Consider the following 25,811-nt stretch of genomic DNA (forward strand, 5'->3'; position numbering starts at 1 on the left):
TTTTAACAGATTAAACAACTAAAATGTTTCAGCACAGTAATAACTAAAGTTGTACAAGATTCATCCTTCAAATTGCCCCTTCTGATTTCCCACAGTGTTCAAACTGCAGCAAGTTCCCCTGGGTAAAACATGATTTTTTAATCCCATAGCTTTTACATCTATTACATTTTTCAATTACTGTGTAAGACATAGCTACAAACTGGACTGCATTGCAACCCTAGACCTTCTTATTTAGAAGTCCATCCCATAAAATTACATGTACAGATTTCATGTGCATCTCTGTCATTATAAGTGGCACAGTCATCCTTATTTGTGCCTGTCATTTTCTAAACCTGTTTTGTTCTTGGAAGACTTCAGTTTTCTCTTTTCAGCTACTGAACAGCAAGAATGTTTGCATATTCTTTTAGAAGGAAAAACTGGCAAAACCAGAAATATATTCTCGAAGGCTTTCACGGCTGGGATCTGATGGTTTTTGTGGGTTTTTTGGCCTCTTTGGCCGTATTCTGAAGGTTGTTCTTCCTGACGTTTCACCAATCTCTGTGGCCGGCATCTTCAGGGGACTGGAATAGGAACTCTGTCCATGCTGTGTTGCTGTTTGTTGGATAGTTGAGTATTTAGAGCTGTGGGAACAGCTTATGTCCTTTTCAAGAGATAGGGTGATCAGCGTGTTTTTGTTATGATAAGGGAGATTATCTGTTGCTGTGATAGATGGGTGTCGTTAGCTGGTCTTTTTGTTCAATGATCCCCGGTCCTTGTGGCTGGGTAGAGTTTGTTGACCTTTTACAGGCTGTATTTTTCAGTATTGGGAACCAGGCCATGTTTAGTTTTAGGCCTTCTTCTTTTTTGTTGAAGGTCTGTTGATATTTATAGATTTCAATGGCTTCCCTGTGCAGTCTAACATAATGATTGCTGGTGTTGTCCAGTACTTCTGTATTTTGAAACAAGCTGGACATGAAATTCTATTACAAAAGCACACTGAAAGATGAATCATTAAGAAAAGATAACTAAAGGACTAATTCAAAGAGATCAGAACACTTCACAAGAACTAAAACATAGCAGTCCTATTTAGCAATGGAAATAGAAACAATTTTATGTCACCCTCATAGATACAAACTCTGAATGTAAATAAGTATAAATGCACCATTTATTTGTGATTTGCCTTTTTGTTGCCTCTAATGGATCTTCAAAGATAATGTTTTAGGAGGATGTTGGTATGCAATGACAATGGTGTTTTCAGACATAAGAAATCCAGACAAAGTCTAGACTCTCTCTGTTTTCATGGGCTCTCCCACCAATCCCATGGGGTAGCTGAGGTTTTGCTTCAGATTCAGACTAACACCATTTAGCACTACATCCATACCATGGTTTTAAAACTGTTTCCAGTTTAGAGGACATAATGAGATATGGTTAACCAGAAGCAAAAGCTGAAAATGTGCTCCTCTCTTCTGTCCCAAACAAGGAGAAGAGGGGAAGAATGCCATGCTAAATGGAGGCTAGTCTCATCACTGTCACAATAAACCTAGAGTTTAGCATAACATTAAAACGCAGCCAGTATTTGGTAATAGACCAGAATGCTTTCACCATTCTCTGTAAAAATAAGCCTAATAGGTGACATAAAAATCAGAGTCATAAGAAGAGCATAACATTGAAGCTGCCATGGAAGGCTCAGAGTCAGGAGATTTGTACAGTGACTGTTTATTAATTATCACCTCCTTTCTCTGTACAGGATATGGAAGCTGGGGTGAACTGGCTAAGGCTCTGGGAAAACAGGACAGTCCTATGATGGATCCAAGCCTTCAGTTTTATCTGCCACAGAAGCTAGAGGTAAAAAGAGCTCACAAAGATTAGAGACTACTCTGGATTTTAAAAATGTATATGTTCAGGTGAATTAAAATGTCAAAGAGTTTTAGTTCTGTATGTCAACAGAAGTAGGATTTTTGCATTTGTAGGTATATTATAGGTTGCAGATCCAAATGCAGGTGTGTGCCAATGAATTGATAAAGGCAGACATCTGTGCCCCTTCTTCTCCATGACTAGTTCTCCAGCTGGTTGAAAATGCTGCAGAGAGGGTTCAGCCTGGCTCTCAGAGAGGAGAAGGACATCCCTACAAATCAGACATGGACACCTATAAGTGGAACTGTTTTGTCCCGAGGCCTATCTGGATAAAAATTAAGACAACTTTGTTTGTAAGGTGACAGGAAAGAGGGGAGACACCAGAAATGCCACAATAATATCAGAAAGTTACAGCTTCATCAGTCCTTTTGGGTGTTCACGGTTAGACCTGGAAAGGTGGAGAAATCTTAATAAATTATAATATGATGATATTTTATCTTGTTTTATCGATTAAGAGTGGTTTGTTCATTTGTTTTTGGTTTTTATTTTGTTTGTTTTGCATTGGTTTCTCACCTAAGTTTCAGACTTTACACAGAAATGAAAAATCTCATTCCCTATTCCCCCCCTATTCCCAACCTTGGAAGAAATACTGTTAGCAGCCGGCAGGCCAGACAGTTCCTTCAAGCTTTTAATTTTGCCCAGGAGAGGCAATGAGCCCAGGTTCAAAACCTAGTCAGAGGAAAATTAACAGCAGCCTGAATTACCTCTCAGTATTTTCCCAGAAGACAGAAGATGTTGTCACCTTCTGGTTATTTTTCCACGCCATTCCATTTTCTAAGATTAGAGTTGTTCTGACTGTCAGAGGAAAATATCCACAGCTCATTAATCCATTCAGGATATGTTTTTAAAAAGACTGTCCTAGAAGCAAATATTTTGATCCATTTTTCAATATGCTAGATGGCACAGTTAATACGTACAGCTGGCTGTTGGTAAAGTTCTTGTATATACTCCAGATGTTGATATTTCAGAATATACCTGTGCATTCACTGCTTTTGGTTACAACAATCCCAAACCCTGTAAATCATCATGTATACTGTTTCAGCTACATAGTAAAAGAAAAATGCTTTCTTTATATAGGTACAAAACCAAGTGCACCAAAGAGGCCGAAGCAACAATACAGCATTGAAGAACTCTTCCTCCTGGAAGCCTGAGGTTAATATTCAATAAAATACCTTGCTAATATAAGGTTATGGCTGTGATCTTCAGGAACATGAGAAAGGAACTATGGACTAAAGTTTATGGTGGACAGTACGGTAGCTACCTGCAGTTGCAGGTTATTCATAGAGTTTTATTCTTACAATTAATAGGTCTGAAAAGTGAGCTATGCAATTCTCTCTCCCCCCCCCCCATAGTTTTGTGACTTGTGCTTGGAAAAATAATGGAGTTCAATCTTTGGTTCTTCATTTCTGTTGAGAAACTTTGGAAAACAGTGTTAGATGCAGTCTAAAATGCCAGTTGGTTACCTTCCCCCCACCTTGTGTTTCTAAATCATGTTTTCTCTCCTAAGATCCTCTGTTACCCAAAAGTCTTTTCACCAGAGATACCAGTTAACTCATTTTGCTACTGCGACATTTTGTAGGTATCATCATTTATTGATGCAAAATAGAGGACAATACAGTAAATGAAATTCCATTCTATTCCCCAGTTGCTCTGAGGTTTCTCCAGTTTAATTTATGGTTCAAATCTGTAGCAGCTTGTAGATTAGCTTAAGAAAGAAACTAAACTTCTTAAGCAAGAAAAAAGGTAAAGGTAAAGGTTCCCCTTGACAATTTTTGTCCAGTCGTGTTCGACTCTAGGGGGCGGTGCTCATCCCCGTTTCCAAGCCATAGAGCCAGCGTTTGTCCGAAGACAATCTTCCGTGGTCACATGGCCAGTGCGACTTAGACACGGAACGCTGTTACCTTCCCACCGAAGTGGTCCCTATTTATCTACTTGCATTTGCATTCTTTCGAACCGCTAGGTTGGCGGGAGCTGAGACAAGCGTCGGGAGCTCACTCCGTCGCGTGGATTCGATCTTACGACTGCTTGGTCTTCTGACCCTGCAGCACAGGCTTCTGCGGTTTAGCCCGCAGCGCCACCACGTCCCATTAAGCAAGAAACCTCTTCACAAATGATAGGGACGGATTCTCAGTGTGGTGTAGCGGATAGGATGATGGACTAGAATTCTGGAGAATAAGATTTGAGTCCCCACTCTGCCACAGAAACGCACTGGGAGAGTGGAACTGGTAAGACCACTCCTTAAATAAGTCACCTTGAAAGTCCTATTAGGGTTGCTATAGGTGGGTTACGACTTGACAGCATAGAACATGTACATACATATATACAGGGGCATATGTGGCACCTTTGTTATTTTCTCAGCATCTATCTAAGCATTTTATTGTACAATGATTCCTGTGCCTTATAAAGAGGCCAAGAAGGGAATAAAGAATAATTTTATTCTCATGTGCTATGAAATTAGGTTTTGTTTAAACATAAGGTGTGTCTTCCCAGCAAACCAAGCAATAAAAAAGAGAACTCAGAATTGTTTGCAGAAAGAAGATGAAAGAGATTTGGCATGTTTCTTGTATGTCTGGGGATGGAGTATATTGTCTGCAAAGGCATAGACATGGATTGAAGGGGTGGATAGCTCAGTGAGTTAGGCATCTGGGGTGAGAACTTGATTATGTAGAAGTAGGGAGGAGATTATGCCACAGAAAGCATGCCTGCGTTATCTTCTTCCACAATTTTGTTTTCAAAAATAACAGATCCAGATCCAGGGAGGTTTGGCTATCTGTTTTAGTAGGGGCTTCCATGTCTGACCAGAAATAATTGTTTCAGAAACTTTACTTTATTACTTTATTCCATCTTTATACAAAGCACTACTCTGGGCAGTTAACAAACAAAGTAAAAACAAAATATATAGCAATAAAAGTAAAATATAGACAACCCAGCAAAAGATATGAATAAACAAGTCAATAAAATACAACATCCAAAATATGCCGTCTCCTGTTTGCATATCAGAGCCACATAACGTATTAGGACATGCACCTCGGTGAGCAATTCAAAAGGCTATACTACTGAAACAAAAGCTAGAATTAGTTCTTTCAAAGGAATGCTACAATTTTCTTCCCATTGTCTGAGACCTTTTTCCAGAAAGCTAAGATTCACAGGAAGCCTAAGCTCAATAAATTTCTATATGCTAAGGGAACAGGAAGCAATGCTTAGGAAGTTGTGGCAAGGCAGCAGAACTCAGCACCTGAAGGTTTTGTGCAGAGATTGGACAAGTGGAAATAACAGCAAGAGTCTTTGAAACCAAATCATCCAGAAAGCTACAGACAACGGGAAGAGCTGGAAGTAGAGACAATTGCTGGAATGTGTCATGTTCCTCCTAATTGTGAGAGGCTGGCTTGAATGGGTTTTAGGAAAATCTAGGTTAGGATCCGTGCGTATCTCCTGACTTAAGAAATTCCACAGATACAGGAGTTGTCAATTCCCCTCCATATGGGAGTCTCCATGTATCTTCGATAGAGCATTACCTTCTTCTCTCTGTTGCCTTCTCAAACTGCTCAAACTGTGGATAGTTTCCAAGAGCAGATATGGAAGGTATTTAGAAGAGGCCTGTGAAGAGTGGAATTGCCTGGATCTCATAGCTCAGTGGTTTAGGCAACTAACTGTGGAGTTTGATTTACCTCTGTGCCTCCTTGTCAGGGCCACACTTCCAAAGGGTCCTTTCCAGCTCTGCAGTTCTAAGATGATAATGACTTCCCAGGATCTGGAGATGGTGTTTCCTCCATCAGCGTGTGTACACCACTGTATCCTTACTTCTTATTTGAAGGGAAACTATTGAGAGCTTATTTAGCTTATTGGGGAGTACATACCATGAGGAATGGTGACCAAGGAGTTTAAAGCACAATTAGGGCCAGTACGGCTCAGTGGATAGGAGGCTTGGCTAGGAGTTTTGAGTCCCTGCTGTGTCTCTTGCGGCAAGGGCTGGAATGTATGTGGCTGATGGGTTTACATGTCCTGCTGTCTGTGTGACCTCGGGCAAGCTGTACAATCCCAGAGCACCAGAAGAAGGAGGGACTGGTGACCCACTTCTGAGTATTTCACACCTGAGAAACCTTGGAAAGGTCATCCTAAACTGAAATCAATTTGACAGCACCTCTTTGCCCTCATCCAGTAGTCCAAATTTGTTATTTAAACAACAGCAGCATGTTGTCTTATGTAAAAACTAGCTGTCATAAATCTCTTTATATTGTTGATGCCATCTCTAGTCCCATGCCTACAACATACAATCCAGGTTATAAGTTTTTACATAATACAGAAGGTACAGTGGTGGTGGTACAGTGATGCCTAGCAAGACGCATGCGTCGCACAACGAAAAATTCGCAAGATGAAAGCGTTTTGTTGTCAGCAGATGCAACACCACTGCTCAGGGTTTTAAACAAGACCCTTCCTTTCCTAAACTGTGAAAGACTGGAGCTCTCTTATTTATTTAGAGTTCAGTGCAAGTAACCATGTCTATGCAGGATACTGCTGGATGTGTATGATTAAAGTCTTAAGCATAATTTTAAATGCAAGATGTAAGTATAGTCTTACATGTCCTAAACTAGGATTTGGAAGCTGAGTGCCTCTCTCACCTTTCGTTTCCAGGAAGGTTTGGGAAGGGGCACATTTTGCTTGATGAAACATAGGGTACCGTAAAGGACCACAGACATCTCTTCTGCCTTTTCACTCCATATGTTGAATTGGTGCACTTGAGAACAGAAGAGGTCTTTGTTGCTACTGTTTCTTCTTAGCAGGTTTTTGCAAGTGCATAGTTTTGTGCTGAATATATACTAATGGCTTCAAGTCATTGGACGTTATTTAAAAGAAGGGTAGCCTAGACCTTCAGTGGGGGAGAGGGGAAATGTATAAAACCCCTTAAGCAATAGCACAATGTCACCATTCTTCTCTGGCTCAAACCTCCTTTTTGTCTAGTTTATCTTCACCCGCATTTGCACATTCTTCAGATTGCATGCAGCTGATCTGGCCTAGAGATATCGAACTGCTAAACAATAAAAATTCATAGCAGTTGTAGAATTGAAAGGGCTGTCCCCAAGGGGGAAAATGTAGTCATTTTATTTCTCTGCTGGGTTTTAAAAAGAGGTGGCCAGAAAATGACTGATCACACGGAATTTGGGCTTAGAAAATGTTAAACAACCAAGCTACCTTTGATGAACCTGTTGGAGCAGTATTCCAGCAGGTAGTATGTGTTAGTTGGTAACAAAATAATAAATAGAGAAGTATCATGACACCTTAAAAGCTAAGAGATTTATTTAGAGCAGTGGTTCTTAACCTTTGTTACTCGGATGCTTTTGAACTGCAACTCCCAGAAACCCCAGTCAGGACAGCTGGTGGTGAAGGCTTCTGGGAGTTGCAGTCCAAAACTCCTGAGTAACCCAAGGTTAAGAACCAGTGATTTAGAGTGAGCCTTCATAGATTAGAGTGAAATATATAGCCACAGGCTTTTACATGGTATACGTTGGTAAATACAGGCTCAGAAAATGAAATCTCAAAGTGACTGTAGCATTATTAAGCATTAGATGCTGAGAGTGTTGATTATATAAACTTTCTAGTCATTGCTAAAGTGTTTTCCTATCTCTCAGGTGAACACAGGCTGGCCAAGCGCAAACTGTTCATCTGACAGATGGCCAATTCTTGTAACAATGACTGGAAGGAACTTTATTCCAAAAAGAAAGTTTGAGTAATTCCTTTAGTGCACCACTAAAATATGTAATAAAAGTGAGCTTTCAAGCCTAGCAGAATCTTTCATCAGACTAGGCATTGTAGAAGTTATGGAAAGTGGAGAAGAAACCACAAAGTCAAAAAATCATTTTGACTAGATGTTGCAACATCAGACTCTGAATTACAATAAAGACAAAAGTACAGCCTGCAAGCGTGTTGCATCAATTTAGGTGTCAGGTTTCCCTTCAGACAATGTGGGTCAAATTGTCTTTTTTCATCTTTCTATACAAAAAGTTGTCAAGCACCTGCCACATTCTCCATTTTCTTGTTTCAAAACATGCAGCTCCCGTTTAGCTGGGAGCAGAGGTACACTGAAACATGGCAATTGCCATAACAGAATAACTGGAGTGTCCTTTATGACCTTCTGGGTGTGGTCATTGCTTTAATGAAAATAACTAAGAACCTTATGCACACAGTCTTGACTTTCCTGGAAGATAAACAGATTCCATCAATGTAATTAGTGACCAGAAACCTGTGGGTGACTCATGTGGGCATAAAACATGCAACTTGAAGTAGCAAATTGCCAGTAACAAACATGATGCCACCAGTGTCACATTAGTTAGAAGCAGTCTGGCACAACGAGTTGCACAGTTTAACGAGTTGTACAGTTTAACTCATGCATGCATTAATCACCAACAGGATTCTTGATGATAGATTTCATGTTGTAGGAATGGTTGCACTGTTAGGTAGCCATGTAAGGTGGCCAAGGTGGGGGAAATTTTTTCACCCATATTAATAGCCTGGCCGCCGTGTTCTGGACCATCTGGAGCTTTCGCATCAGTCTTAAAGGAAGCCCCATGTAGAGAGTGTTACAGTACTCTATTCATGACACTATGAGTGCATGGACCAGCATAGTGAGTGTCCCGCGTCTAGATAGGGACGCAGCTGGGCGATCTGTCAAAGATGTTAATGGGCAAACCGCATCACAGATGCTACCTGGGTATCCATGGTAAACACCAGGTCAAGATGGACCCCCCCAGACTGCGAATCAAATTCTTTGTGGTGAGAGTCACCCCCCAAAAGAGAGGAGTTCCCCAAACCACTGACATCAGAGACACACACCTGCAGTACCTCCATGTTGTCCGGGTTCAACCTTAGTCCATTCGACTGCATCTATTGCAGAATGGCCTCCAAGCAGCACCCAAGGGACAGAACGACATCCACTGCAGATGGAAAAAAGAGATGTAGAGCTAGGTGTCATCAGCATATTGGTGACATGAAGCTCCACATTCCCAGATGACCCCCTCCCACGGCCTCATATAGATGTTAAACAGCATTGGGGAGATGATCCAACCCTGCGGGACCCCACAACTGAGGGACCCCGGAGCCAATACATTCTCCCCAAGCTGCACTCTCTGGGGATGGCCCTCCAAGAAGGACTGGAGCCAAGTGAGAGCAAGGCCACCAATCCCCAACCCGGAGAGCCTCTCCAGGAGGATACCGTGGTCGATGGTATCAAAGGTGGCTGAAATATCAAGGAGGACGAGCATGGACATTTTGCCCCTGTCGACCTCCCTAAGTAGGTCATCCAGCAGAAGGACCAATGCCGTCTCCGTGCTGTGGCACTGCCTGAAGCCCGACTGAAATGGATCCAAGGTATCAGTTTCATCTATGAGAGCCTGAAGCTGGTCGGCCACCACCCTCTCAACTACCTTGCTGAGAAAAGAAACATTGGTGACAGGCCTATAATTGCCAGTGTTGTCCACTGCCAAGCTCAGTTTCTTTCTAATGGGCCTAATGAGCGTTTCCTTAAGGGCAAGAGGAACCTTACCCTCAAGAAGAGATCCATTTATTATTTCAGTGGCCTATTCAGTTGTCACTGGCCTGGCAGCTTTGATTAGCGAGGCTGGGCAAGGGTCAAGGGAGGTGGTGGCGGCTTGGCAGCGATCAAGGACCTTGTGGATGTCACAGGTTGAAACTGAGTAATTCTCAATAGACAAGGCACTGCCTTGTCTCAGCTCAATCCACTGTTTTCAAATAGGGTGCAAGATCCCGGCGGATGGCCTCCACTTTTGATTTTAAAAATGGTCAGAAGAAATGCTAGATGGAGGCCAGTTGTTGCGGCCAATTCCGGTTAGGTCGCATACTATACAGAAAAGTTCCACCTGCTGATTGGATGCTTTGCTTATCCAGACAGCGAAGTAGGCTTTTCTTGCAGCCTCTACCTTAGCAAGGTAGAGGTTAGATGCGACCTTCGCAGCTTTTAAGTTATTTTCTGTCAGGTTTTGTTTCCAGATGCTCTCTAGCCTTCTCCTATTCTGCTTCATAGCCAGCAGCTGCTGGTTAAACCAAGGTGCTGGTTGGGCTCTGCAACATAGAGGGCATTTAGAAGTGATTGTGTCTGCAGGGAGCACGGTATGCCAGCAAGATCCCAATACCGTCCCTGTCCCCAACTGACATGTGGAGTAAAATTTGGGTTAAGGGAAATGGTTAAAACATTGGGCCAAACATAGCATTCATGGCTTGTGAAACCAGACTGACAACAACAAATGCAGTTTAGATTCCACATGTTTTAAAAACTGGATTTTGATTCTGCAGGTGTAAGAAAGGTATCAATCTTAAATGAAGGTGTACAATCTTCTTTTATAAGATTGAAGCAGAATAATATGAAGCAATGGCTGAAATCCTGTTGCTTTGTGATGTAAACAGAAGGCAAAAAATATGTAACATTTGCTTACTTGCCTGCAATTAACAAGCTGCCACTTTGATTCTTTGGGATGCCAACCTTCACTGGCTTGGCAAGCGCTCAAAAATCCCAGCAGGAACTTATTAATTGCTGATTAAAAGTGAGTGAATGTTGCATTTTTTTTCTCCTTCCATGCACAACAGAGCAACAGGATTTCAGCCAAGCTCTCAATTTTGACATCAGCAAAATCTGAGTAGCACAGGAAATTAAAAGGTCAATTACATTCAAATTGGTAGTCATATTTATTGGGTTGGAGGAGATGGAATCCCCACTGAAATTCAGTTGCATGGGAAAAAAAATTCTGATTGCAAAATTTCCTCCCACACAGTCACTCTTGCAACTTTTAACAGCAAATACAAAAATAAAATAAAATGGATCACTAAAAAGTTCAAGTTTTCTAAAAGATTAGTTTCTGAGATGTAGGGATTTGTTCTCTCTCCTTTTTGTGTAAATCTCTTTCTTCCTATAAAGTTGTTTGTCCAGAAGATGGTAGGCAGTAGATAAGATAACTTAAGATCCCTTTAAAAGCATGTGGAGATGTTTGTAAATGTAGTAATTCAAACCAAACAGCACTCTCCCTAAGATTAACTGTGTGCACTGTTTTCTGTCAATCAGGGTAGCTATTGCTAGTGGAAATTCTCTGCATTTCAGGATTTGGCTCTCTTCACCATCCAGCTCATACCATAGTCCACATAGGCTACAATATACCTGCAAACTGTTCTGGTGCAGAGTAATTTTTTTTAAAATTACAGCTGTTTCCCAAAACTCATTTAGAATAGACTGATCCCAGAGCTTCAGCATTGGGGTTCAACAAAATAAAGTTATCAAGCTGAAGACCAATTGAATGTGACACAATTTGAGATCTCTGGAATCCCTGGTTTTTATTCTCTTCTTTGCTGCTCACTTGTATTGCAAATTGTTCACTCCTTGCTGAGAACAAACCCGTCTTTGAAAACCTTTCTACTTTCTTGGAGCATAATAAAAGTTCCCAGTCAAATAGACTGAACTCACCCTCCCCAAAAAATGTAATGGGGTTAGCTTCCAAATAAAAACTTGAATAACACAATAAAAGAGCAAGCTTTCAATGCAGATATCAGCAGCCAGTCCTCTAGGGTCCGCTTAAAAAAAAGTGTATGTTTTGAAACAAAGTCTTAGGTATGTCATGTATAAAGCTGCTCATGGATTCATTTATCCAAAGTAGTCCATCTTTGGATATCAAGAGTTGTTGCTTGTCCAGCAGGGTTGCAAAATATAAAGAAACACGGAACACTTAATGACCCTGATGGAACTAAAAGGAATGTTCACATGGGATTTAAGATCACTCCATCTTTTTGTTTGCTTGTTTGTTTTTGGTTTGTTAAATTTGCACACCACCCCATTCGTGCGGATGCACTACTCTGGGTGGTTTGCAGTCAACGTAAAAATGAGTCACAAAATAACAATCAACACTTCAAGATGCAGAAATATCAAAATTAAATGCAACACAGGGCATGTGAACATACAAAGCAGCGAGGAACAGATCTTTTAAAGGTTAGGAGGGAGGGGCCCAGGCACAGTTCCATCTGCAGTTGATTCTATAGCATTGGAGCCACAGCAAAGAAGGCTTTATTTCTAGTGGAGGATTTATTGGCCTCCCTTGGAGTGACTACCCGGAGGATCATGGCCTGAGAGAACCTAGTAGGTTGGGAAGATGATCTTAAGAAAAGATGTTCTGACAGGTAATGTGGTCCCAAACCATCAAGGGCTTTATCAAAACTTTGAACCTGCTCCAAGATGCAACAGGTAACCAGTGTAGGCCAGCCAAGACTGGAAGAATGTGGTCTAACCTTAACACACCAGCCACCATTCTGGCCGCCATGTTCTGCACCCACTGCAATCTCCAAGTTAGACCCAAGGGAAGCCCCAAGTAGAGAGCATTGCAGTAGTCAATACAGGAATGACTAATGCATGCACCCTGTCCATCTTTATTTCTTACTAGACCAAATGAGAATGGGATAAAGTTTCATGGAACGTCCACGTACCAGCACTTCTAAGGTCCCTGTGCTTGTGTAGACAAAAGTGCAGAACACAGTCTCCCATTGTTTCCAGTGGCTAGAACAGCAATTTTCATACCATGGTGATCTGCTAATTAAAATCATCTTCAACACTATGATCTAAAAGTGCAGATCTGGAAGGGATGGTATGGATCATCAAATCCAGCCCCTGTCAAGGAGACTCAAACTCCCAAACTCTGGCTCTGGATCTGAGTGCCAGAACTCAATATTTCTCTGAATGTTTTTTTTTTTTTTGCTTGTTATGACTATTTGTGTTTTTCCCCCCACTGGCAGAGGGGAGTAACCTACTCCTGAGCTTGTGATTATTGGTTAGGAGTAACTCCTCTATAAAGACTGATATTAGACAAGAAAAAAAATAGACACTTTACTGTTTATTGTAACAGGATATCCATTTAGGGATAGTGTGGGTGGAAGATTATAGAGCAGAAGAGAGACAGCTGAATGCCAGCAATACACAACAGCTAATTATGGCAGATCACTTTTTTTCTAATTAGATATTCTCATGATTATGGTATAGAATATTTTACATTTATATCATCTGCCCATTATGATTTTACAAAATGGAAGGAAGGATTATAAAACAGTTTAAATACTGAGATGAACAAGGCTGTAAAATTCTTGTTTACATACATTCAACCTTTGGTAGTTGAAACTGTAAATATACTGTGCAGAATGTCGGTGATTATTTCTTGTTAAGCAGATAAATGCTGTTAATAGTATCAATGAAAGCAATTCAACCCTGCAACTCTAGACTGATCCTTGCCATACATGGATCTGTAAAGCAGTAGTAGGAAAATGTATAAATGGAATGATTAGTAAATGGAGTGTTTAGTAAATTGAATGTTTCCTTGTGCTTGCATGCGTTTGCAGATTAATGGCCAAGTCAACCTCCATGTCTTTGAGGACTGGTGTGGTGGATCTATTGAACAGCTGAGGAAGAACATCCACTTTCCATTGTATCCTCATGTGAGTATCCTCTTATAGTCAAGCATTCTCTTGTGCAAAGTGGAGGGGGAATGTTCTCTTCCTAGATTGTGTACTTAAGAGAGTAAAAATTATATCTCTTTCTTGGACAATAAAGAACAACTAGCACCATTTCTTTCTTTCTTTCTTTAAAGCATAATGATAATACCTAAGCATAGAAATATGTCTTTAAAGTGTAACTAGAAATGTTTGCAGTGGCCATATTCAAACATTTCTGTCCGTCTATCCGTCCGTCCGTCCGTCCGTCCATCTGTCTGTCTGTCTATCTATCTATCTATTGAATTCTGTTTATATACAGAATGTACTGGCTACAAAGGCCACTCTGGGCAGTTCACGACAGAAAATAAAACAATAATCAACAACAATAAATTAAAATAAATAATATCAAAGTAATATAAAAGAATAAACATACACTACACATAAATACATACACATTATGGTCCCATCATCTCCTGGCAAATAGAAGGGAAACATATGGAGGCAGTGACAGCTTTTACTTTCTTGGGCTCCATGATCACTGCAGATCGTGACAGCAGTCACGAAATTAAAAGACAGCTGCTTCTGGGGAGGAAAGCGATGACAAACCTAGACAGCATCTTAAAAAGCAGAGATATCACCTTGCCAACAAAGATGCGCATAGTCAAAGCTGTGGTTTTTCCAGTAGCAATGTATAGAAGTGAGAGCTGGACCATAAAGAAGACTGACCACCAAAGGATTGATGCTTTTGAATTGTGGTGCTGGAGGAGACTCTTGAGAGTCCTCCAGACTGCAAGGAGAGCAAACCTATCAATTCTGAAGGAAATCAACCCTGAGTGCTCACTGGAAGGACAGATCCTGAAGCTGAGACTCCAATAATTTGGCCATCTCGTGAGAAGAGAAGACTCCCTGGAAAAGCCCCTGATGTTGGGAAAGTGTGAAGGCAAGAGGTGAAGGGGATGACAGAGGACAAGATGGTTTGACAGTTTCATCGATGCTACCAACATGAATTTGACCCAACTCTGGGAGGCAGTGGAAGACAGGATTGCCTGGCGTGCTCTGGTCCATGGGGTCACGAAGAGTCGGACATGACTTAATGACTAAACAACAACAATAACACACACAAATTAGAAACATTATAAGCTTAGAAACATGGCACCAAAATGTTTAATAAAAGAAATCAGGATGGTGGAATATCTGGCTTATTGGTTGGTAAGTGCTCTGTTGGTATAACATTCTCAAAGGCCTGCGTAAATAACCAGGTTTTCAACAATCTCTTTAAAAAGAAGCCAGTGATGGGGGCAGGTGAATATCAGGTGGGAAGTGATTCCATATGTGTGGTGCAACTGCCAAGAAAGCCCAAGTTCTGGTCTTTTCCTTCTGGACCTCTCTTGAGGTCAATGCCCTCAACCACCTCACATGGGACAAGTTGGTAGGTGGGCAGAACTCATTGGAAGAAGGCATTCCGCCAGGTACTGAGGTCCCAAACCATTTAGGATCTTATATGTTAGTGTCATCACCTTGAGGCTGGCATGGAAATTAACAGTTTACCAGTGTAAGGCGGCCAGAGTGGGTGATATGTGATAGTATCTGTATAATCTAGTCTAGCTGCTGTATTCTGGACCTGTTGAAGTTTCTGAATCAGATTCGTGGGTAGTCTAATCTTGAGACTACCAATGCATGGACCAGTGTAGTGAGGGACCCGGTGTCAAGGTACAATGCAGCTGGGCAATACAAACATCATGATAAGCCAAGATTTATTGTGATGAAAATGAACCTAGTTTCCTTCTAGGGTCACAAGTTTCCCCTTCTCTGCATCCAAAAGGATCTTGTGTTTCTATAGTTGATTGACTGGAGTTTCTTGTGTCATCCAAAACCTAAACTATGGTTAATTTTAACCATAGTCTGTTTGAAACAATGTACCATCATAACTGTGGTTTTAAGTGAAGTTGTTTCAAATTAGGTGTAGTTAAGATTAAATACAGTTCTTTCCATTTGAGCAAGATAACAATCCACTCTAGGAGAAGAGGGGAGAAGTGTTAGGAAATAAGGGAAAAACAAGAAGTGAAATGTTTCCAAACTCATAGTTGCACTGAAGTAGGAGGGGGAATATGTGAGCTAGGGGAGGTTCATTCATTCCACCACAGATTCCCATTGTGGCAACTTTATGATTAAATCTAAGGCCATAATCCCCTAACAAAGTACACAGAGCATAACACTGTGCCCGGCGTTCCATAGTCTCCAGCTTGCCATTGTGCCAGTTAGAGATCTCCCACTTTTTAGTAAAAGGGAAGCAAAAAGTGTGCTGCTTATAAACCTCCTCATAGAATCCTTTTAAGAAGAAAACTTAAAACAAACAAACAAACAGATAACGAACGCTTAAAGCACTCTCTTTAAGAGTGGTTTACAATTTAATTACACAAGTCTACACATTGTCCAACAGTGAGCTGGGTTCTCAATTTACCAACCTTGGAAGGATGGAAAGCTGAAACAACCTTGAGCCAGCTGCTTTAATCGGTTGAACTCAGCTTGTTAGCAGAGCCTTGACTGCAGTACTTCAGTTTAATCAGTGCATCACGAGCCTTGTACTCGCACAAGAAGGGACTGAATATCAGTACAGTTACTGGTACCCAAAAGCTTTCTGTTTTGCAAGCAGAATGAGGCAGTAGGATTCTGACCTAAGATTCCAAAAGAGGTTTCTGGCTAGCAAAAAGCGGGCGCGTGGCATTACGAAGTAGTGCTGTTGCTTTTAGGATTAATGCTACTTTAGGATCAGTACTACTTGTCCTTGTGTACCTCATTATTTCTCTGCTGGTTAGTCTGCATATTGATATTATTGATCATTAAATAGCTTATTGCTAAAAAAGCTTTATTCAAAAGAAACCAGAACTGTAAAAAGGTTAGCTATGGAACCTCCTACAGTGTTAAGAGCATAAAAAAGTCACACTCTCCCCAAAACCTTAGTCTTAAGAGTTCTCTCTTTTTTTTGTTCTCTTGTGCCTTCTTCTCTTGGTTATTCCATTTGCTTCTCTTTTTAACTCCTGATCAGTGTAACAATTATGCTTTTCTGCTTTTTTTGTTGCATTTTCAGACAAGGGCCACTTTGAAGAAACTGGCAACATCTCCAACATGGACAAACTACGGATTGCGCATATTTGGGTATCTGCATCCACTCAGTGATGGTGAGAAGAGGCTTAAGTAGGTTTAGGTTGCAGCAGAGCTGATGAGAGTGGAAGGATTCAGTTTTAGACAGAAAGGTTTTGATTTTTGTTTCCAGATTTTAGAAGGATCTGGCCTAGGAGATTCTCAGACTATTGCCAATCGATTAGGGATGGTTCTGGAGCTCTATTCAGATCGTTTCCAAAACTGTCAGGAATATTTGGCCATGCTAAAGCTGAAAGCTGTGATTCCTAATTTCACAGAACTTTGATTCTCAAAATAGACACAGAGCTCACTTCATAAAGGCATTTATTAAAGTCCTACATGTGCTTTGGTTTCTTGAACAAGCAAATACTAATTTGTTCTTGTGGCGAATTGAGAGGCTAGTCATTTTCAAGCGGGCTACAAAAAAGGAAAACAGGAAAGAAAAAGAGTAGAGGCAGGTTACATTTAGCCAATGTACACACTTAAAATCACAATCCTTTTCTCGTCTGTAAGTCCATTGAAATTTAGTAGGTTTTGCTTCTGCAAAGAAAGGTAGAGCATGAGTTTATTTCTCTCCCATTGAAATCAAGTACTTATCACTGAATGGAGATGAATGGCAAGTGTGGGCAGCATGCCAGCCGTATCCCTCTTCTGTAAATCACATTGCCTCCTGTGACCATAGAATCACAGCGCCTGCTTCCACCACCCATTGCAACAGCTTTCACCTTTCTTTTTCTCTTCCTCCACATCACGTCAAGAAGGGAAATGAATCCTCTGCCTTGTGGACTTCCATGGCTCTGCAGTGTCGGAGGATGCTAAAAATTCCCTCCTGCACCATAGGGAGGCTGTAGCATTTCCCTGCACCATGGAGTGCCTCTTTATTTGCCACCAAATTTAAATGCCCAGTGAAATGGTATATTTGGCCGGGACAGACCATCCAGCAGTGGTGCCTCCTTTCCAGGGTCTAGGGGAGTCCCCTGACCCAGGAAGCTGCCCATCTGGAAGTGATATTTGTGACAGATCTATCATTTGGTCCAACTCAGGAATCCAGAATGCCAGGGGGCAAGTCTAAGCATAGACTAGTTTATACAGAACATATACAGTACCTATACCTCACTGGCAGGACAGGGAGAAATCTGGCAATAAAATTAGTAATCTGCTTCTGGCTATATGCAAGCATCATGTATTTTTGCTATAATATAAAATCTGCCTCTATTATGCTGCTTGTAGATCTAACTATTGGCCAGAATCCTATTGCCAGTTTAACCTGTGCAAGGGAAATCACGGAATTATTGATGAAATACGGGTTGCATTCCAGGGCACAAACACTCTCATCAATAAATAAGTGAGAATTTCCACTTATGTGCAACTTGTTGATAGGATTCTAGCCATTATTTCAAAGAGTTGCAGGCCTCCTAATACAACAGAAAGTGGTCTACTTTCTTTCTTTCTTTCTTTCTTTCTTTCTTTCTTTCTTTCTTTCTTTCTTTCTTTCTTTCTTTCTTTCTTTCTTTCTTTCTTTCTTTCTTTCTTTCTTTCTTTCTTTCTTTCTTTGACATTTCTGTTTCTTCAGTTTACAGTTCTTTTCCAAATGAGTGAATTTTGTCTTGTCTGGGTTTTCTTGTGTTTGTTTTGCTTTATTTATTTTACACTCAGCTAACAGTCCAAACCTCTCCAACTTCTTGAGGGATGGAGAGGGGAGCGATGTTCATTTGCTAGAGCCAAACACAAGCAAAATTGTTTTTGCTGTTCATGTCACCTTGTGTATTTTGCAAGCCTGGCTAAATATAAAGGAAATGTATCAGTCAATCAAACTGATTTACTTCTAAAAACAGTTCTTTGTTTGGAATTTCAGTGTTGTATCTAATAGCAGGAAAGGTATGCACTGTAAGCTCCCACTGATTACACTGCTGTTAATTTCCTTTCAGTGAACCTTTTTTAATTATAACTGTGAAAAATTTAGAGACCTCTTAACAAAACAGCATTCATGATGGGAAAGTGAGGAACCGTGACCTTTCAAACTAATTTACACTTGCAGCATAGATGTCATATAAAATTAAGAAAGCTCAATTAGGCAACAACAGCATTTGTTCCAATTCCTTGCACCACAGCATACTGTTTCTCATGTACAATATCATCATTTCTACACAAGCCTAGACAGCATCTTAAAAAGCAGAGACCTCACCTTGCCAACAAAAGTCTGCATAGTCAAAGCTATGGTTTTTCCAGTAGTGATGTATGGAAGTGAGAGCTGGACCATAACGAAAGCTGACCGCCGAAGAACTGATGCCTTTGAATTGTGGTGCTGGAGGAGGCTCTTGAGAGTCCCCTGGACTGCAAAGAGAACAAACCTATCCATTCTAAAGGAAACCAACCCTGAGTGCTCACTGGAAGAAGTGGGGTTCAGCAGATTGGACCCACAGGCACCCTCAATTCTGCACCCCCCCTCCTATGGGTGTCATCAGAAACAATGCCGTGGGCTTCCCTCCCCTGCCTTCTCTGAGTGGTCACCCATGGGTGGAGGTGGGATGTAGAATCCAGAGCACCTACACAACACCTGTGGGCCTGATCCACCAAACCACCCTGATCCACTGAATTGCAGCGAGTGCCCATTAAAAACATGGAGAAAGTATTTCTTGTACTTCCAGCTTCATTGTTAAGTGCAGTGAGGGCATGGTTACATTACTGAAATATATCAGCAGCTGAACTGGAATTTTTTAAGTAAGTTAAAGACATGTGGTAGTTGTGGGTCAAATTTAAATCCAGGTATAAGATGCGTGGTATATCATACATGTCTTTTAAAATTGGCACAGTGGGGCTCCAGTTTCCTGCGTTTTGCCCTCCCAAGGCTAGCATTATGGGAGTGAAATGTTGACACCAAAAAAAATAAAATAAAACTCCATGCTGCCATAGCTATCAGAAGAAACTCTGGTTGTTGATACATTGCCCTGGAAGCACTTTTGAGGTTTTTGTCCTGCACCTGACTGCCCCTACATGGGGTGTCTCTTACCACCACTTGCTGCTGCTGGTGACTTCCTGTGTTGAGATGACATGGGCAGCAGAGACAAAAGCCATGTTTTTTAAAAAAAAATCAAACTGGCATAGCGCTAGATTAGTGTTACAGATAGGAAATATATATATATAGAACACATTGGAGTGTAAGGTTACTCTGCAGCCCAAACCCCATGATCCTGGCATCCAATACTTGAACAAACCCCACAGACACAATTTACTCTGAAACGTGTGCATGCATGTAAAAACAATTCAAAATACATTGCATTCATAATTGAATTTTTTAAACACCCTTTCCAAATTAAAAAAAACACACACATCCCAACCAAAAAAAAGTGCACTTAGCTATATGTGTATAAAATCAATTTCAAGTGTGTTAAGCCTGACGCAAACAAAGGAGTATTTCGACATGTAACTGCAGCCTCAGAAAAAGGGGGTAGAGTGACAGGAAGAAAAATACCTTGTGATTCTGATTGTTTGCTGAAGTACATAGTAAGAGGATTAGCTATCAGACTTGGAGCAATTTAGACTCACTGTCTATTGGAGTAAAAGGTAGTTCTCCCTTTTCTGCATGGAATTCTGAATATATTAGTTAACTCCAGCACTCTTTTTAAAGGTGAATTTCAGTTTGCCATTGCTGCGGATGACAATGCAGAGTTCTGGTTAAGTCGAAGTGAGAACATCTCAGACCTCCAACTGCTGGCCAGTGTAGGCAAGGTACAGTAGCTGCTCTTTGATTTCTTCATTTGGCATTGCCATAAACACTTGAGAGAAACAGAAGCATAAGTTTGTGTCTTGCCCATGTTTGTGTCTTGCAGTGCCCATAACAAAACAATGCACAAATAATTCTAGTCCCCCAAAATTTAGCAGTTCTGATCATTTTTCATTAACAAGAGCCTGATCTGTAATGAATTTCCTAAATAGTATCTCAGAATACATAGGAGGGACAGTCTCAGGACCACTATATAAATCAGGGTTACACAGATCAGTCATATCTAACACTTATTTGGGATCCCGTTGAACAACCTCAAATTGGAGGCATTATAAATGAGAAAGCTATGCTGTACATGTTCTCCTGCTGTTCATGCTTAGATATGGTATAGACCTTAACATTGCGGGGGGGGGGGTGTAATTACACCACAACATACTGTTTCTCATGTAAAATACTGTATTATCATTTCTAAACCACGTTTAACAGGGATTTTTATACCTTCATTTATTCACGTAGAAGGGCAGCCTACCCTTTCGCTTTGCTGTAAATGTAACCAGAATGAACTATAGTTGCATGTAGAGGTGGGCACTTACTGTGCTTTGGTGGGGTTCAGCAGATTGGGCCCACAGGCACCCTGAATTCTGCACCCCACCTCCAAATAAATGTGCCATCAGAAGCAGTGACGTGGGCTTCCCTCCCTTGCCTTCTCTGAGTGGGCACCCATGGGAGGAGGTGGGATGTAGAATCCAGAGCACCCACACAACACCTGTGGGCCTGATCCAGCAAACCACTCTGATCTGCAGTGAATGCCCATCTCTAATTGCATGTATTAAAAACACGGAGAAAGTATTTCTTGTACTTCCGGCTTCATTCTTAAGTGCAGGGATAGCCACCTGGAGGATCATAAGGCCATCAACGAGATTTGTTCAGTATTTAGGGAAAGAAATTTTGAAGGAGAAAGGACTTTTTTTCTTCTGATCAGTGTCAGTACACCAGGTTCTGCCTTCTCACAACCTGGTGGTTTCCAGATGCATTGGACTTCAACCTCCATAATCTATGCAAGCCTGGGTGACCAAGGGATTGTGGGAGTAGTAGTCTACTACAGTGGTCCCCAACCTTGGGCCTCCAGATGTTCTTGGACTACCACTCCCAGAAGCCTTCACCACCACCTCAGCTGGCCAGGATTTAAAGTCCAAGAACATCTGGAGGCCCAAGGTTGGGGACCACTGGTCTACTACATCTGGAGAGCACCAGGTTGAGGAAAGCCAATCAAATTCAGTGTGGAATGGGAAACAATTCTGCCTTCATTGGATTCAGCTAGAAACATCATTTAAGGATAGAACTGCTGGATAGTTCAATAGGTCAGGTATGGAGTTCAATTCCCCACTGTGCCTTTTCGACAAGGGCTAGACTCAATGATTCACAGGGTCCTTTCCAGCTCTGCAGTTCTAAGCATCTTTCAGCTGCATGTTGGATAACAAAGACTGGCACTGTACAGTAATTGATTTCAAGCCTATAGGTATTAAAATGGCCAAGGATTTCTTCCCCCTTCCATTCCAATTTTGGATTGTTACTGATTCTCATGAATGACAATCCTTTTCAGGGTAGAGAATGCCCAGAAGTGGTTTACTATTCCCTTCTTCTGGGTGCATCCTGGGACTGTGGCCAAACAAGCTGGCTCTACTCACAGGGGGCATAGGTGGGGAATCTAACTCCCAACCTGTGGCTTTGTAGCCAGAGACCTAACCCACTGAGGTATCCAGTCAGGCAATGGTAAAACCACTCTTTACATATCTCACAAACCTTGAAAGTCCTTTTAGGGTTGCTGGACGTTGCATGCAAGTTGATGAGGCATAACGAAATAAAACCGTCTCACGCTTTACTAGTCTCATCTTAGGTCTACAAATAATTGGATGGTTTTCTGCCCTAATGTTTAAGAACTATTAAAAATAATAATAATTAGCAGCTTGGGCTTTAATGAACCATTCAACATCTGTATTGTTTCACCTGGAGTTGGGTGCATGGAACTGCTGAGGAAGACAAACATGCGCACTTTAGTGTACATGAATGGTAATAGAAAATAAATGTTTTTCTTTATGCAGACTGGGAAGGAGTGGACAGCACCTGGGGAGTATGGGAAATTCAAGAGTCAAAAATCAAAGCCAGTGAGGTGAGTGATCAAGAACTGAATTCTTTTTTTTTTTATATTGCAGATTTTCATGACTCATGGTTAAGTATTGCATTAGTCATTTGAGGGTTTTCCCCCCTGTCTTGAACACACGCATTGTCTGTCAAATTACTCACTCAAGTTTTTAAAAAATATCATTTTACAGCCTTATGGCTTCATATTATTTGAAAAGGAAAAATTTTAAATTTCCAGATCAGCAGATCTGACCTGCTTGATTAACTTTAGAGCTCTCCCTGGTGGCTATTGATGGTATATCTTGTAGGCCTACTAGTTCCCCCCCCCCACACACACACACCTGTATTTCTTTGAGGACACAAAGGTAGCTCAGTTTTTTTTAAAATAATCACACTTCAAGATAGATTCATACAATCAGTATTGTTTATTTACATATATGACTTGACAGGCTGGTTATCTGATGATAGGTCACTGTGTCTTCGGTTATTTCCCATTATCACCCATTTAGCATAGACAGGCTGAAACCTTCTTTAGATGGGAGAAATGTTTTCTTTATGATTATCTTACATGAATTAACTGATTGGTTGCCTGACTCTCCTGAAGACTTTTGAGAGATCAGGAAAAATGTAGAAATCAATAATCTTGCCCCTTAATTGGAAGGATGCATTTACAGAAGTATTCGCGAAGGCTTTCACGGCCGGGATCTAATGGTTGTTGTGGGTTTTTCGGGCTCTTTGGCTGTGTTCTGAAGGTTGTTCTTCCTGACGTTTCGCCAGTCTCTGTGGCCGGCATCTTCAGAGGACAGCACTGAAGATGCCGGCCACAGAGACTGGCAAAACATTAGGAAGAACAACCTTCAGAACACGGCCAAAGAGCCCGAAAAACCCACAACAACCATTTACAGAAGGCTTGAAGAGAACTTGTTTCTGCCAAGTTTTGTGTTCATCTTAAAAGATATTCTTTATATTCTAGGCTAGAACAATAAAGTACATCCCATTTATGACAGCAAAATAGAAGTTGCATGCAAGTTGCATTGGCACCTGCAATCATAACCAACTGCTCTGCTTTCATAACAATAAACACAAACTTTTGTCTATTTCTTCTCATAGGCTGTCGGCCACAAAAAAGTACTACTTTGAGGTGCTACACAAGCAAGATGACAAAGGAACAGATCATGTAGAAGTGGCAGTAAGTGCTAAAGCTAGCTATGGCCTATTTATTTAGCATATTTTTCAGGAGCCTAGCCTGAAGGCCACTTCTTAAATGTCTGTGTGGGAGGTAAGTCTTTTTGAAATAGGGTGTACCATGGAAGAAGTATGTTCCTATTATTTTTGCCCGCCACCTTTGCAATATATTTATTGGTCAGCCATTGTATATATCAACAGCCCGATCTGTTTACTTGCAGCAAAAAAGACAGCAGGAAGCATAAACTGTACAGTTGATCCCCACATAAGAAAAATGAAATATGTATTTTAAAGAGTTATAATGGCTGGGACTGTCTGTTTTCCAAGCTTTAGTTGTCCTTTCTGCTGTGTGAAGAAGCTTATATCATTGTCACTAACTGGCAACACAATGCAATGTTGGAATTCCTAAATTAGAATTGTATGAATTAGATTAGGAAGTCAAACATAGCATTTCATATGCAGTCTTCTACATATACAACCCCTGGATTGTAAGTCCACCAAGACTTAATAAATGTTTTTGCAGTCTGATGGTTGTTGTGGGTTTTTCGGGCTCTTTTGCAGTCTCCTTGAACAATGACTAGCCACAATGTTTTAGTCAACTTTCCTAAACTGATGCCTTCTAGAAGTGTGGGCAGGCTATGGGGCTTTGGAAGTTATAGTGTAACACATTTAGAAGACATCAGTTTGGTGAAGACAGTCTAGTCTTCAGTGGTTTGCATTTGGCTTGAAGGTTTGCCAGTTACATACAAATCAGGGTGTGTGTGTGTGTGTGTGTGTGTGTGTGCTTGCTTAATTCACAAATGTCTAAGTTTTATATACACCTGTCTTTCTCTTCTAGTGGAAGCGAAATGATCCTGAAACCAAGTTTACAATTATTGACTCTCAGTTCCTCTCCCTTTATTTTAGTAAGTACCTTTCCACCACAGAGCTAATAATACCCAATAAGGTTGTCTTTGTTTTTGGCAACTTTTATTCTCATGATAGGCAAACACAAAATAAAAATAAAATTAAATAACAAAATAAAAATAAAAAGTTAAAAAAGACAAAAATGTGGTGGCCTCCTTGGTACTGAGAATATATATATATAGTGGCCCCTGAAAGACTAACACATATATATATATGTTCTTAGTACCTCCTTGGCAGATGCAGGAATATTGTGACAGACTGGGTCTCACATAAAATTCATTTAATTTTTTTAAATTGTTTTCAGTTCTTATCTTCTTTGTCAATATTGCAATCCTCAGCACAGAAGCTGTCCAGAAAATGTGCTTTGATGGATGGCCATAGATTCATCTACATTATGAATTGTAATTTTATAATGTAAAATTCAGCTTGGATTGCCAGGCCAGTTTCCAAACAAGAGACTTATTTTGAAGGTATGAAATCTGAGACATCTTCCAATATTTGCTAGGAATATGTGCCAAACCTTGCCAGAACCAGATGTATTTGTAACAATAGAAATTTCGCCTGCTCCGTTAAGAAGATAAATCATTCCTCATTTCATCCCTTTCTTGTTTCTTTTTATTCTGTTCTTAGATGAAACTCTTTTGAAAATGAATGAGGTTGCTCACGTCCCACAGACAGTAGCTACTCGTAGAAGCCGGATTCAGAACAATCGTGGCAAGATGGAACACCCAGCAGACATGCTGAAGCCTGATCCTCGAGACACCATTTATATGTGTAAACATAATATCTCTCTGCTAAGCCTCATCAGACCAAATCCATTTGGACTAATACCCTGTTTCCCCAAAAATAAGACCTAATCTGAAAATAAGCCCTAGTATGATTTTTCACGATGCTCCTAATATATCGTGTTCTGAGTCACTGAGCAGAACTAGTTAAATAAGAATATGCATTTGTTGAAATCAAATAGTAAGTTGCGACTAGTGCAAGAGGAGGGAAAGCAGAGATCAAAGGGATCTTGCAGCGGCTAGGGGATCCCTTTGATCCCTCTTTGATCCCTTCCCTCCTCTTCCTATGCCACGCAGGCATAGGAAGAGGAGGAAAGGGGAACCAAGCCATGCTCCCGCCCCAGGGGTGGGATTCCCTTGGGGCAGGCTTTATGAAGCCACCCAAAGGCAAAACCCCTCTCTGCTTATGCCCCTGAGGAACAGCTGATCTACGGGGGCATAAGCAGATAGGGAACAAATGGATAAATATAAAAGGGTTGTATTTGTTGCTTCATATTCATTGGGGTCTCTGGACCCCAAGAATATGAAGTAATGGATATATGATGAATCAGTGATATTTAACAAAT

At 40.9% G+C, this 25,811-nt stretch overlaps 1 protein-coding gene across 1 annotated transcript in view; it reads left to right on the forward strand.

Annotated features, from left to right (window-relative positions):
- Window positions 1-25,811, forward strand: part of B4GALNT3 (beta-1,4-N-acetyl-galactosaminyltransferase 3) — a 96,903-nt gene that overhangs the window by 51,698 nt on the left and 19,394 nt on the right. The window contains exons 2-10 of the mRNA XM_072999869.2: window positions 1,727-1,824; window positions 2,971-3,045; window positions 13,270-13,365; window positions 16,451-16,541; window positions 20,132-20,232; window positions 22,330-22,397; window positions 23,480-23,558; window positions 24,393-24,459; window positions 25,091-25,234. Of these exons, the coding sequence (XP_072855970.2) occupies window positions 1,727-1,824; window positions 2,971-3,045; window positions 13,270-13,365; window positions 16,451-16,541; window positions 20,132-20,232; window positions 22,330-22,397; window positions 23,480-23,558; window positions 24,393-24,459; window positions 25,091-25,234 (819 nt within the window). The remainder of the gene's footprint in view (window positions 1-1,726; window positions 1,825-2,970; window positions 3,046-13,269; window positions 13,366-16,450; window positions 16,542-20,131; window positions 20,233-22,329; window positions 22,398-23,479; window positions 23,559-24,392; window positions 24,460-25,090; window positions 25,235-25,811) is intronic.

This window comes from Pogona vitticeps, chromosome 5 (assembly GCF_051106095.1).
Source record: "Pogona vitticeps strain Pit_001003342236 chromosome 5, PviZW2.1, whole genome shotgun sequence".
Taxonomy (NCBI): domain Eukaryota; kingdom Metazoa; phylum Chordata; class Lepidosauria; order Squamata; family Agamidae; genus Pogona; species Pogona vitticeps.